The 14,986-nt window shown below is 50.4% G+C and overlaps 1 protein-coding gene across 1 annotated transcript in view; it reads left to right on the forward strand.

Moving 5' to 3' along the window:
• UBASH3B (ubiquitin associated and SH3 domain containing B) overlaps positions 1 to 14,986 on the forward strand; it is a 138,008-nt gene that overhangs the window by 87,750 nt on the left and 35,272 nt on the right. Inside the window, exons 2-5 of the mRNA XM_029075793.2 lie at positions 6,150 to 6,203; positions 9,087 to 9,273; positions 10,559 to 10,757; positions 13,971 to 14,140. Of these exons, the coding sequence (XP_028931626.1) occupies positions 6,150 to 6,203; positions 9,087 to 9,273; positions 10,559 to 10,757; positions 13,971 to 14,140 (610 nt within the window). The remainder of the gene's footprint in view (positions 1 to 6,149; positions 6,204 to 9,086; positions 9,274 to 10,558; positions 10,758 to 13,970; positions 14,141 to 14,986) is intronic.

The raw sequence follows: 14,986 nt of genomic DNA on the forward strand, positions 1-14,986 counted from the left end.
GTGACCTTAGAGAGAGCAGTCTTGGTAGAGTGGAGGGGACGGAAGCCAGATTGGAGGGGGTCTAGGAGAGAATGGGAGTTAAGGAATTCTAATCATTCCTTAAATCAGTCTCCCCCATTCCTTCAATCCCACCCTCCGGGGAACTTTCTGGAAACCATTTCTTAGAATTTGACTGCTTCTTTCATTTGAAGGCTGTTGAGTTCCACTGCCTGGGCAATCATTCCCTTTGTGCCTTCTGGCCTCTTTTCTGTTGAGTGGGACAAGTGTTCCCAGAGGCCTCTGGGTGTCAGACTAGCCAGAGGTTGCAGATGTCAGGAAACAATCAATGATCTAGGGGTTAGAGGCAACAACACATATCTGGCAAAGACTTAAGACTTTCCAGGTCATCATGGAGACCTCTGTTTGCTTGTGTGTGTGTGTTCATGTGTGCTTGTGCATGCGCATACATGCTCGCACACACACAGTGCCTTTTGCCTAAGTGTTCTCTGAAGATGAGTCAATATTTTAGGTTGGATCCAAGGATTAGCATCTAATGGAGAAGGTTGTGAATCTTTTATCAGACAAAACCCTGGAGGATTTTTGAAATGGCTACACTTGCTTATAGATTGAATCCGTCTAGAATGCTGACAGGGAGCTGCTCTGCCTGGAGGCCGGGACTTGGACTACGTGACCTTTTGGGGTCCTGTTTGCCTCTGGGATCCAGAGCAATTGCTGGCGGCCAGCTCCTCTAACAAGCAGGGTGGGTGGGCACTAGGTCAAGTCAGAGCTGATCTTTGTGTTGGTGTTCCGCTCCTGGACTGGCCTCTCCCTGGATGGAATCTGACCTTGTGTCCCTGCCCTCTTGGTTCCTGGACTTGGTGTGAGGCCACAGGATCAATCAATCGTATTTATTGAGCATTTACTGGGGGCAGGGCATTGTACTAAATACTTGGAAGAGGACAATACACAGAGTTAGTACATTCCCTGCCCTTAAGGTGCTTATCAGCAGTTTAGTGGGGAGACAGATGTTAAAACCCAGCTAGGCTGACACTCTATGGTTACACATACCAGAATGACCTTATGGCGGAAAATGGGACATTCTGAAGAGGGTGTGTCCATGGTGTCGCTATGGGTCGGAAACGACTCGTTGGCATTTGAAGAAGAAGAAGAAGGCTGGCATGAGTTACTGGACTCCCAGTTTGGTGCTTTCAGTTCCTACTGTTTTGTGCCCTAAACTGGACATTGGGAGACCGAAGTCCTAGTCTCATTTCCCCACCTGCTTGATGCTGGGTGACTGTGGAGTGGTCATAATCTCTCTGAGCCCTAATTTCTCTATCTGTAAAGTGGGTGTGAAAAGACCAGGCCCTGCCTGCCTCCAGAGGGCCAGAGAGTGATTGCTGAACTAAACAGACATGAAAGTGCTTTGAACTCTTAGGGTAAAGGAGTTATGGGTCCATTAGAGTCGAGTAGGAATGTGAACAAGGCCATTCCCTTTCCACAGCAAGACCTGCAAAGACTTCCTCAATTCTAAAATGCTGTTTCGGCGCAGGGAGCTGAACTGCAGCTTTTCCAGCACCACAGGCCCTCCACGCCAATTGCCAAACAACCCTCTGCCACTGGGGCTGCCGGGCTTGGCCTCAGCACCCAGAAAACCTGGGTGCTGGGAAGCTATTCCAAGCCACTTCACACTTCCTGATAATCTTGTACCTCTCCTTGCATTTTGTGTAGTCCTTGGTACATAGTAAGTGCGTAACTAGAACCATCATTCTTATTCTTCACCCACAGGAGAGCTGCTTAATAAGATTCTTTATGACTCAGAGAATTCCGCCGCTTCCATCGAGGGAGGTGAGAGCAGTGGGGCAGCTGTGGGTTCTAGGAGGCCCTCCTAGCGTCCTCTGCACCACCGCTTTGGCAGCAAACGGATGCTAAGAGCCATCCCAACTTTGAGTGGGGCTGGGAGCAGACCCAAAAGACTCTGGTGTCACTGCTAGCCTTGATGCCAAACTCCTGGCCCATGGGTCAGCCAGCAAGCACTGCCGAGCCCCCAGGCTCAGTATCTCCCCTCATGCTGCCTACTCATCCTGAAGCGCCTTTATACATCTTCCCCCATCACAGTCAATTCCTCAGAGGAAATGGAGCGAGGTTGTTGTGTTTTATTTTACTGATGGGCTCTCCACTGATTGGGAGCCTCTCCAGGTCCCCTCACCTCTCACTCACAGTGACAGGAGGGCTTGGTCTGGGCATCACTTGGGCCCTGGGGGCTCCGGATGCCCATTCTGCTGCCCAAGATTTCAAAGCTGCAGCTGGCATTGTGGAGGGAGGTAGGAGGGAGGATTCAGGTTAGTCAGTAGGAAGAACTTCCTGACAGCAAGGCAGAATGGGTTTGAGGGGCAGGCTAGTACTAAACCATCGGGACCATTGATCCTTCTGGCCCAGATCAGGCATGGTGGCTAGATGAGGTGACTTATAGGACTCTGGATTTTTTTATCACAAAACATCACTGGAGCCCTTCAAATTCAGTCTACCCCTACCAAGTGTTGGTCCATCCCCTAAGTCCATCTTGCTGCGAGGGAGAAGGAGACCACCCCCATCCTAGATCTGGCAGGGATTTAATGTTGGGGACTGTCAAGGGTCCTGATGCTGCAAGAGAGTGGAACAGATGGAAAGGTGCTGGACACAATCCAGCAGGACAGGAGTAGCAGGAGGTGCAAGAAAAGCAGGAGAAGGAGGAACAGAAGAAACAGGAGGAGGAGCTGGAGGCTCAGGAGGAGGTGATGGAGGCCCAAGAAGAAGAAGAACAGGAGGTGCAGGAGGAAAAAGAGCTGCAGGCACAGGAAGAGGAAGATCTGGAGAAGCAGGAGGATATGGAGGAAGAGGACAAGAAGGAGCTGGAGGCTCAGAAAGTAGAGCAGGAAGTTCAGGAGAAGGAGAAGGGGCTGGAGGCTTAGGAAGAAGAGGAGCAGAAGGTGCAGGAGGAGGAAGATCTGGAGGCACAGGAGGAGGAGCTGGAGGCCCAGGAAGAAGAGCAGGAGGTTCAGGAGAAGGAAGAAGAGGAGGAGCTGGAGACTCAGGAAGAGAAGGAGGAGCAGGAGGAGGAGGAGGAGGAAGAAGAGCTGGAGGAGGAGGAGCTGGGGGCTTAGGAAGAGGAAGAGACGCGGGAGGCATAGGAGCAAAATGAGATGGTGGTGCTGGAGGAGCAGGAGGGGCAGGAATGAGGAAGCTCTGGAGGCACAGGAAGAGGAAGAGAAGGAGTGGGAGGCTCAGGAATAAGAGCTGGAGGTTTAAGAAGAGGAACAGGAGCAGGAGGCTCTGGGGGAGGAAGAGCTGGAGGTGCAGGAGGAGGAAGAGCATTACAAGGTCCCTGCTCAGTCTTCCCTTTTCCCACTCATTCATTCTTTCATTCACTTAATTGTATTTATTGAATGCTTACTGTGTGCAGATCACTGTACTAAGCACTTGGAAAGTATAATTCAGCAATAAAGAGAGATAATCCCTGCCCACATTGGGTTTACAGTCTAGAGGGGAAAGATAGACATCAAAACAAGTAAACAGGCATCAATATAAATAAATGGAATTATAGATATGTACATATATACACAAGAGCTGTGGGGCAGGGAGGGGGCGTAGAACAAAGGGAGCGAGTTGGGGTGACGCGGAGAGAAGGAGCTGAGGAATGGGGGCGTAGTCTGTGAAGTCCTCTTGGAGGACGTGAGTCTTCAATAGGGCTTTGAAGGGGGGGAAGTGTGATTGGTGGATTTGAGGAGGGAGGGAATTCTAGGCCAGAGGTAGGATGTGGGCCAGGGATTGACGGTGGGACAGGCGAGAACGAGGCACAGAGAGAAGGTTAGCACCAGAGGAGCCGAGTGTGCGGGCTGGGATGTAGGAGAGAAGGGAGGATTGGTAAGAAGGGGCAAGGTGATGGAGACCTTTGAAGCCAAAAGTGAGGAGTTTTTGTTTGATACTGAGATTGATAGGCAACCACTGGAGATTTTTGAGGAGTGGAGGTGACGTCCCCGAAACATTTAGTTTGAGTCCTGGCCTCGCAAGTTATCTATCAATGAATGAATCAATCAATGGTATTTATTGAGCGCTAACTATGTACAGAGCACTATACTATGCATTTGAGAGGATACACATGGAAATTTCTCAGCTGATTCATCATCAGCAAGGCTCTCCTCTGAGCCAATTCTCCCCATCCTCTGTAGTTGTGGTACTCAGATCCCAATTCAGGGGGCAAGTGACCCCACTTGGTGGTTGAATGTTTACTAGAATTTCACGGCGAATCAATCAAATGTGTTTACCGATTGCTTCGTGTGTGCAGAGCACTGTACTGAGTGCTTGGGGGAGCACAGGGTAACATATTTGGAGACGTGTTCCCTGTCCACAGGGATCTTACAGTTTAGAGGGGGAGATAGTATTGTAAATAAATAAATTATGGATATGTGCATAAGTGATGCCTGACTTAGGAGTGAATAAAGGGTGCAAATCCAGGTGTAAAGAAGATGCAGAAGGGAGTGAAAAAAGAGGAAATGAGGGCTTAGTTGGGGAAGGCCTCTTGGAGGAGATGTGCATTTAATAAGGCTTTGATAGTGGGGAAGAGTGGTGATCTGTAAGATATGAAAGGGGCAGGAGCTCCAAGCCAGAAGGAGGATGTGGGCGAAGGGTCGGTGGAGAGATAGATGAGATTGAGGTACAGTGAGTAACTTGGCATTAAAGGAGCGAAGCGTACGGGCTAGGTTGTAGAAAGACGAGGAATGGCTAATGCTCAGTTCCCCAGGCCCTGAGATCCAGTTTGTGATTAACCAGGCCCATTCTTTCTCCTTCTGGTACACTCTGCTGATCGCTTTAAGCAGCACCAGAATGAATAGGGAAAGAGAAAAGGGAGGTGAAACTAAATCCACCCACATGCTCTTTGGCAACTTGTACGGATTGAATATTTGGTGATGGCGGAATTGGAAATTACTGGCCAAAGCAAGTGGATTGCCTGAGGTTTTCCTTATCTGGGTGGCCTCCTCTTGCTGCAGTGGTTCCCCGTGCAGGGGAGCAAGGGGACCTTTCTCAGCCTCATTCAAGGTTCTGTCAAAGTGCGGCCCCTCCCACCCCTAGGACTGGGCTGTGTAGTGCAGGAAACAGAGGAGACTGAGTGTCCCGAGGGTCAAGGATCTGAGCAAAAGCGATTGTTGGAGGGGAGGGGAGTGAGGAAGTGGTAGTTCAGAAAAGAACTGAGAAAGTTCAGTCCCAGCTCAGGAATCCTGGCCACCCCTTTCCTAATAATAACTGTAATAATAATAATAATGGTATTCATTAAACTCTTATGATGAAACTAGGGATAGATAATCAGATCAATCAACAGTCCATGTCCCACATGGGGCTCACTACCTAAGTGGAAGGTAGAACTTGTATTTAATCTCCATTATACTGGTGGCAAAACTGAGGCACAGAGAAATTAAGCAATTTGCCCGGGTACAAACAGCCTGCAAGGGGAGAGCTGGGATTAGAACCCAGATCTCCTGGCACCCAGTCCTGTGCTTTTTCCCCTAGGCCTCATTGCTTCTCTCCTCTCTTTCTGTTCTTCACCCGCCGCAACTCGCTCCAGCCAGTCTGCAGTCCTGCCTGCTCCTCCCTAGGAACTCATGCAGAGAAGGGGAAAGAGCAGGTGGATTTAGTAGCGATACACTGATACGCAGGGCCTCGGGCTTTCCCCGAGTCAAAGAAGATTTCCAAGGCCCAGCTACCATCCCCAGTGCTGTGGTCTTCCCATTTGCTGCCACCAACCTCTGGAGAAGGGTTCCTGGCCAAGGAGAGCAATGATGGATAGAAAAGTGAAGGATAAGAGAAGTAAAAAATAACCTGAAAGTGCATGAGGATATACCGGTCATTTGAACTGTGCCAGAAAATGGCCTGGCCTATCGTAGGGCAGAGGTGAAGTCCATGCTACCCTGGCCCCGCTGGCTGCCCCGGTCACTGGGACCTGGCTCTCGGCGGGGCGATCAGGGGAGTCACTGTCCGTGCCGTCCCCCAGCCCTCCCTCCCCGTCCTGCCACCTGCCCTTGTCCAGAAAAGGAATTGGGCTCCCAGCCTAGAGGGTTGCACTTGGCTGGGTCTGATGCAGGGGAGAATCTGTTCCAGGGTCAAAACACTAACAATGGAAATGTAATTTCGCTTTCTAGACAAAAAGCCCTGGCGTCCACAGGAGGAAGAAGTGTTCAAGCTGCCTGTGACTGGTGGGTATGAAATGGAGAAATACATAGAGAAAATCGCATGTCGTTAATTGGTGGGTGGGTGAGGGATACACTCTTCTCAACCCTTTCCCCACTGCGCTATGATGGTGAGGGTGGAGGGGGTTCTACTACCATGGTGGGCAGGGCTGGACATTTAATCCTGCAGAACGGCTCAATCAATGGTATTTATTGAGCCCTTACTCTGTGCAGAGCTCTGTATTAAGTGCTTGGGAGAGTATAATTCCATGGAGGTGGCAGACATATTCTCTGCCCATTGTGAGCTTACAGTATTTATTATTGTGAATAATAATTGTGGCACTTGATAAGCACTCTGTGCGCCAAGCACTGAACTAAGGGCTGTGGTAGCTGGGCACAGTCCCTGACCCACTTAGGACAGCGCAAAAGAGTTAGTAGACATGGTGCTTGCCCTCAGAGGACTTCCGGTTTTGGGGAGGTGGTGAGCAGTGACCTTTCAGTGGGTTTTCGGTCCTTCAGCCCGACGGTTCAATCGGGGCAGTGTACCTACTATGTGTCGGGCTGACGATGTTCACTTGGGTGTTTTCAGAAACATCCTCCTTTGTCAAGTCAGTCTGTTTTAGCTCAGGGGAGGCACACGGACCCAGCTGCCCGATTACGGAAAGGAACCATGCCACCCTCCCTGGGGCGTGAGTCAACACTCCGTTCCTCTGGCCTGAGGGTCGGACGGTTCCGGCCCCATCTCTGTTCTCTGTTCACCTCTCCTACCACACTTCACTACATTCTGACTATAATTCCAGCTCGTACACTTCGCTCATCTAATGCCAACCTCAAGTACTGTACCTCAGTCTCATCTATCTCGCCACTGACTTCTGGCCCACATCCCACATCTGGCCTGGAACACCCTCCCTTTTCGTGGTCCCCAGACAATTACACTCCCCACTTTCAAAGCCTTATTGAAGGCACATCTCCTCCAAGAGGCCTTTCCCGAGGCCTCATTTCCTCTTTTCCCACTCCCTCCTGTATCGCCTTGACTTGCTCCCTTTATTCACCACTCATCCCCAGCCCCACAGAACCTATGTACATTTCCGCAATTTATTTATTTATATTAATGTCTCTGTCCTCCTCCAGATGATAAGCTTGTTGTAGGCCGGGAATGTGTCCATTATATTGTGTTGTACTCTCCCAAGCACTTAGTACAGTGCCCTGCGTTCATTCATTCAATCATATTTATTGAGCGCTTTCTGTGTGCAGAGCACTGTAGAAAGTACAATACAGCAATAGAGATAATCCCTGCCCACAGTGGGCTCACAGTCTAGAAACCTGCACACACTAAGCGCTCAATAAATATAAATGATTGAGAGATGTGGGCTGAACAATATTTCAGGAAGATGATGCAAGCAGCAGTGTGAAGTACAGAGAGATGGGAGCAAGAAGAGGCTGGGAGACCAGCCAGGAGATTGATACAGCAGTCTAGCCCAGTAAATATGATCAGAACTTGGACCAATCCATCAATTAGTCAGTGGTATTTATTGAGTACTTACCGTGCGCAGATTACTGTACTGTACTTGGGAGAGTACAATACAACCGAGTTGGTAGACACGATCCCTGCCTGTGGAAGAGTAGAGTACAGCAGAGTTGGCAGACGTATCCCCGCTCACAACAAGTTTACAAGGAGTTTACAGGAGCTTCCAGTCTAAACACCAGAGTGGTAACTCTTTGGATGGAGAGAAAGGGGCAGATCCAGGAGATGTGTAGGGAGAACTGGCAGACTTTGGCAGTAGATTAATAGTAATTGTGGTATTTGTTAAGTGCTTACTCTTTGCCAAGCACTGTACTAAGTGCTGGGCAGGTACAAGGTAATCAGGTCCCAGCTGGGGCTTATAGTCTTAGTAGGAGGCCGAACAGGTGTTAAATCCCCATTTTGCAGATGAGGGAACTGAGGCATGGAGAAGTTAAGTAACTTGCCTGAGGTCACATAGGAGAGAAGTGCTGGAGTCAGGATTAGAACCCAGGGCCTCTGACTTTGCACTTCCCACTATACGTCGCTGCTTGAATGTGAGGGAAAATGGAGTCCCCCAGGACAACCTTGAACAGAACCGAAGTCCAGGCTTTGGCCTAGAGCTGACTGACACTCAGTAAACATGATTTTATGTCCCCTTTCTTGGAAAGTCAAAAGGCTCCCCTGGCCTCTCTGCTGAGTGTAAGCTCGTGAGCAGGGAATGTGTCTGCCAACTCCGTGGTACTCTCCCAAGTGCTTAGTTCATGATCCGCACATAGTAAACACTCAGTAAAAGCCATTAATGATGATGATGATGATGATGATGATGATAATGGTTGGCTGGAAGATGAGATATGCCTCAGCTAGAGTGAGGGGTCTCACAAGGAGGGAGATGTTGGCCTTCAGCTCTGGGCAGTGGGGAAGGGGGCTTAAGGGGAAAGTCAGGTTGGGTGGGCGACAACTCAAGCCTCAGACAGCGGGATCCAGGCTCCACAATGACTCTGCTCCAGGCTCAAGAGCTCTGGGATTCTACTGCTCCATGACTTCAGGGCTCCAGAATTCTAGTTCTTAGGCTGCAGTCTGGCCAGTGGAGACCTCCCCACTGCCACAGTTCAGAAAACAGTGCCTCCCCTCCTTTCCTCCATCTCCTTTCCTCCTGCTCCTCCTCCACTTCTCCTCCCTCTCCTTTTTTCTCTCCCATTTCTTCCCCTCTCTCCCTCTCTCTGTTCCTGACTTCCTCTTTCTGGATCACTCTTGCTGAGCCAGGTCCCACGAAGGAACTAAGACCCTCTTCTTGTCTGGGATCTGAGAGCCGTGGAAGGTGGGAGTGTGTGAGTCTCCTTATGTCTCCCTCAGTTATTTGAAAGTGGCCTCTCTCCCCTTTTCTCTCACCCTTACTGCCCCCACAGGCTGTTCTCTCATGTTGGCGACCCATTCCTGGATGACCCCCTGCCCCGCGAATACGTCCTGTACCTCCGGCCCACTGGCCCCTTAGCACAGAAGCTATCTGACTTCTGGCAGCAGTCAAAGCAGATCTGTGGGAAGAACAAAGCACACAACATCTTTCCGCACATCACGCTATGCCAGTTCTTCATGGTAAGTTGAGTTCTTCCTCTGGTTGGCCCTAGCCGGCCCTGACCCTCTCCCTGTCCCCTCCCCTGCGGTCCATCCCCAAAATGCCCCGCACAGACTCCTCAGGCTGATCCTCAAGAGGTGGTCAACTCATCCATCCCCCTGCCTCCCAGCAGGACGTACACCCCAGCCCTCCCATTTGGCCAGGTCTCTCTAGGAAAAGGGATTCCCCTTCTGCTGTCAGTGAACATTTCTGATCTATAATAGCCATCACTCGCAAGGAGTTCTGTTTTAGATCATCTTCAATCCCTCTGGCTGCAATTTAAACCTGTCTCCTCTAATCCTGTCTGTGGTGGGGTTGGGGAAAGAAGCAGTAAGTGGGGAGGGGAAGCGAGGGGAATGACAGATCACTGTGGTTATCGCTCCTGAAAAGGAGTTTAGCCCAGATATCCTGTGAGCAGAGAGGGGGTGTCTTTTGCTTCCTGGGCTAGTGGAAAGAGCGCTCTGCACCTGATTGGCTGTGTGACTTTGAACAAGTCACCTAACTGCTCTGAGTCTCAGTTTCCTCCTCTGAAAAACAGGGAGAGTAATAGCATCCTCTCCCTACCTGGAAGGGAGATAATGAGTTTGAAAACCCTGGGAAATATAAGTACTAAAAACATTCAGCGTTATTGTTGCTTATATCCCTTTTGTGAGGTGGCTGCTGAGAGATAGTAAACAGTAATAATAATAATAGTCATAGTTATTATTATGACATTTATTAAGTACTGGGAGAGATATAAGGAAATTATATCAGACATAGTCCGTCTCCCAACCTAAGAAGTAGGGAGAGCAAGAATCTTAACCTATTTAACAGACGAGGAAATTGAGACGCAAAGAGGTTATGTGACTTGCACAAGGACATACAGCAGGTCAGGGACAGAGTTGGGGCTAGAACTCTGGCCTCCTGACTCCTAGTCTCAGGAGGCTAAGCTGCCATGTCCTTGCATGAGTGTGGGAGAAGGGTGTCCAGTCCTATATCTTCTTGGGGCTCTGGTTTCTTTAGACGTTAGACTCTGAGACCTGCTCTGGAGGCATCTTCACAGCGCCCCACTCTTCCTGAGCCTCATCCTTCCCATCTGCAGCATGTTGGGGAGCAATTCCTTAACCCTGTTGCATGCCAACAAAGACAATCTCCTTGGTGCCCAGCTCTGGGGGGAGGAAGGGTCCATCCAGCTTCCCTGGCAGTCTCCTTTCTTGAGTGGCCTCTGCTGTCCCCCTCCCTCCCCTGACCTTCCCCGACTGGTTCCCATCTGCTCGGCCCTGACAGTGTGAGGACAGCAAAGTGGACGCCCTGGGGGAGGCCCTGCAAACCACTGTCATGCGCTGGAAATGCAAGTTCTCTGCTCCACTGCCTCTGGAGCTGTACACCTCCTCCAACTTCATCGGCCTCTTTGTCAAAGAGGAGAGCGCTGACGTCCTCAAGAAGTTTGCTGCCGACTTTGCTGCAGAGGCGGCTTCTAAAACAGGTGAGCGGGGTCCAAGCCTCTACCTTCTCCAGCACCGAAGGCCTCTGGGTTGGGAGGGCCAGGCTGAGGTCAGAGGGACCGGATGTGTCCCTCCCCTCTGGGTAGTTCATGCGAGCCCCAGGCGTTCTGGTCTGCCCTGCCAGAGGGCACCATCTGAATCGATTCTCGAATCAATTATATTTATCCAGTGCTTGCTATATACAGAGCGCTGTGCTAAGCACTTGGGAGAGTACAATAGGAGAGAGTTGGTAGACCCTGTCATCCCCTCCTACCAAGACCCCTTTGGCTCTAGCATCACATGGTTGGTGCCGCCCATGGAGGGAGCAGGAGGCAAAGCAGAGAAAGGAAGAGCAATTGTAGGTCGACGGCTGTAACCCGTTAAGGCCCAAGTCGAAACCACGGTCCTGGCAGATGTTCCACATCTGGGCTGTTCCTCCCATCTGTTGAGCCTCCAGTTCCCAAGTTCCGGAGTCAGGGTGGATTTGGGCCCGGTCCCAGATTGAAGCTCCTCCTCCCCTCCCGCCTCCGCATGACTACATCCACATGTGCTCTCCTGGCTGTTGGTCTGCTCCTGGAGTTGGGCTGCTCTCTGAGCATTCTGCAGGGAGGATAGGGAGTCCACTTAGTATTGAGTAACGGCAGTGGTCACTGGACCAGGCTACAATCAGTTGCTAAATCCCGATTCAGTTGCTAGTCCCTATTAAGCAGGCAGGCAGGCCCCAGAGGTCCATGAGACGGGGTGGGGATTGAGGTTAGTGGGTGCGGGTGCTTGCTGTGGGGGTGGAGGGCTGCCGCGCGCTGTCTCCCCTGAGCATTTGTGCACCAGGCACAGCCAGGCCTCTTTGGACGAACGAGTAGCTGATTGGAAGCAAAAATACACCTCAGAATCCGAGATGGCAAAACTATCTTGCCCGCGAGAAAGTAGCGAGCCCCATATGGGACAGGGACTGTGTCCGACCTAATTAACTTATATCTCTCCCAGCACTTAGAACAGCGTTTAAAACATAGTAAGCACTTAACGAATACCATTGAAAAACCCACCAAAAATCAAAAACAGTAACAATCAGCTAAGAAAAACTGTACCTGTACTTTGACCCCATTGGCCATTGGAACTATATAAAACTCTCCGCAGAAGGGAGTTTTGAAGTTATCTCTGCCTCGCATTCTTTAATGAGGTGTGAGTGGAATCGAAGAACCTCTCCTGTTTTTAAAGACCATCAGAGAGGTCACCCTCAGACACCCATTTCCAGGCTAATAAATTTTCCCTTTAGGAAGTTCTTTCTGTTATCTAACTTAATCTCACTGGCTGCAGGTGAGCCTGCTGATTTCTGTCTTTAGCAGAGATGGATAACCCTGGGTGGAACAGGCTTGGTATAGCAACCTGTCAGAGACCCCAAGGGGGTTTTAGATTTCCCTCAACATTCTCCAGTTCCCTGCTTTATATCCTCCAGTTTCCTTCTCCTTGCTTCATAGAATTTGTTTTCCGCATTGAGGCTCCATGCTAAAATCTCTCCGAACCCACTGCTGTTGAGGTGCCAAGAAGGGAGCAATTTATTAGTCAGGGCCTGGGTCATTTGGGAAGTGAGCTAGAAAACCAACCCAAGTCCCGGCGGAGGCCTGCAGCCTTGCAGAGGAGAACAACAGTCCTACTTAAGCTCCTTCTGGCTTCACAAAGGGCCAATGTCTGCTCTGAATCGTTGCTGACTTTGGAGGCTGATGTTTGGCGGAGGTGGGGATAGGAAGGGAGGGGGCACTGATGTCTCAGAGAAATCTCCTGTCTGGAAGGAGAAGTGTTTTATTTTTCTTTCTCTCCAACTTTGGTGGAGACTGAGAAAAGGCTTTTTCCTCCATCATATGGGGTCAGTTATCAGAGTTGACTCACATTCCCTGCTGAGGTTAAATGAAGGTCTCAGAAGGAAGCGGGGCCTAGTGGGAAGAGCACAGGCCAGGGAGTCAGGGGTTCTAATCCTGGCTCCACCACTTACCTTCTGTCTGTCTTTGGGCAAGTCATGTAATTTCTCAGGGCCTCAGTTTCCTCTTCTGTAAAATGGGTCAATCTGTCAGCGATATCTATTGTGCACTCTGCGCAGAGCACTGTACTAAGTGCTTGGAAGAGTGTAATACAGCCGAGTTGGATTCAATGCCTGTTCTCTCCTGCTTAGACTAGGAGCCCCATGTGGGACAGGAACTATGTCCAACCTGATGAACTTGTATCTTCACCAGTTCTTAGAACAGTGCTTGACACATAGTAAGTGCTTAACAAATACCACAAAAAAACACCCTGAAAATCCTTCAGTATTTCCCCAGCTCTAATTCCCTTCCCATGACAAGAGCCTCTGTGAGAGTTGGGTTGATTGACTGCATTTCAAAGCATGCAGTCCAGTCAGAGACCTGTGATGGGTGAGTTTCTTGTGTGGACCCCAGAACCTAGCAAAGTCTGGGATTGGCTATGTCCCCCAAGAACCTGGGGCTTTGTTGCCACTGTAGCACCCCTCAGTAGTGGTTCAAAAAGCTAGCCGCCCCCCGGTCCCCCCACACACACTGCAGTGAAATGGTCCAGCCCTCCCACACGGAAATACAAGATCCCCAGCGGCTTCCAGACGGGTGGTTTCTGGCTCCAGAGTGACCTTAATGCCAAAAGCAAACAACAGTGGCTTTTGGTCAGCCCGGCTCTTCCCAGAACGTGTCAGTCCTGTCAGAGCTGACTTAGAGGAAGCACAGCTGGAAGCATTCAGAGTCAGAGCCCTTCGACTTCCTTCGGGTTGAGAGAGATGGAAAAAGTGGCCCGTGGAGATAACATCTGGGTTGGAGAAGGGAGGGGGAGGATGGTGTGACTGTTAGGTTTTTAAAACTTTCAGGCAATATCTGTCCTGAAAGGCCCAAGGGCTTGGTAATTCGATCCAGGCCCTGACGCTTTAATTCCCCTCTCCTCCTCACTGACCACACCAGACCACACCACTTGCTTTGTGAGCTTGGGCAAGTTTCTTCCCCTCTCTCGGTCTTCTTTTCCCTCTGTAGCTTGACTCCCAGGCAGGACCCACCAGCAATATCCCCGGTCTTCATCTCTCATATCCCCTGCAGTTCAAGTTTAGGAAGATGGTTAGTTATTTGGGAGGTCAGAATTTCCATCTGGTTCTGTCCCCTGCCCCCAGCTTCCACGGGAGCCCACCGGGATGGGTTGGCTGACTCCTGACCTTCTCTTACTCCTTACAGAGGTGCACGTGGAGCCCCACAAGAAGCAGCTGCATGTGACCCTTGCCTACCACTTCCAAGCCAGCCACCTGCCCACTCTGGAGAAACTCGCCCAGAGCATCGATGTCAAACTGGGTTGTGACTGGGTGGCCGCCATCTTCTCCCGGGACATCCGGTTTGCTAACCATGAGGTGACTTTTCCTTGGGGCCCCACAGTCTACTGTCCCCTCACTGAGTGGATTCAGAGGGATTGGAACTGCTCAGACCCAGTTTGGGCTGCGCACAAGTCTTTCTCCCTCTGGGGTTGTGAGGGAATGGGTGGGAGGAGGGCTACTCCCCCCATTTCATGGGGGAAGAAAACTGAGGCCCAGAAAAAATAAGAGATTGATTCAAGGCCTCATACTGAGTCACAGCCAGAGCTGAGAATGAGACTCATTCAGTTCATTCATTTGTATTTATTGAGTGCTTACTGTGTGTAGAGCACTGTATTAAGTGCTTGGGAGGGTACAGTATAACAATAAACAGACACATTCCCTGCCCACAGTGAGCTTACAGGCAACTTGTCCAACAGACTGGGCCGCCTTAATCTTCCCAAGAGTTCAATGGGCGAGCACCTGACCTAATAATTGTGGTATTTGTTAAGCGCTTCCTACATGCCAAGGAGTGTACTAAGCACTGAAGTAGATAATCAGATCCCATTCGGGGCTCTCATTTGAAGTAGGAGGGAGCACAGGTACTAAATCCCCATTCTGCAGAGGAGGGAACTGAGGTAGAGAAGTTTAATGTCTTTCCCAAGATCATACAGCAGGTAAGTGACAGAGCCGGGATTAGAACCCAGGCCCTCTGACTCCCAGGCCCGTGCTCTTTCCATTAGGCCTGATCTTGAATTTTTAGCGGTTTGACTGCCTGGAAACAGGGGGCTGGATCAGATGACCTCTCTGGGTCCCTTCGGCTCTGGAACTCTAGCAATCCGAGCCCATGGAACAAGGGGACCTGGGCGGGCTGAAGGGAGCCGTTCTTTCTTCACTGGCATATAT

The sequence above is a fragment of the Ornithorhynchus anatinus genome, chromosome 11 (genome assembly GCF_004115215.2).
Source record: "Ornithorhynchus anatinus isolate Pmale09 chromosome 11, mOrnAna1.pri.v4, whole genome shotgun sequence".
Lineage (NCBI taxonomy): Eukaryota > Metazoa > Chordata > Mammalia > Monotremata > Ornithorhynchidae > Ornithorhynchus > Ornithorhynchus anatinus.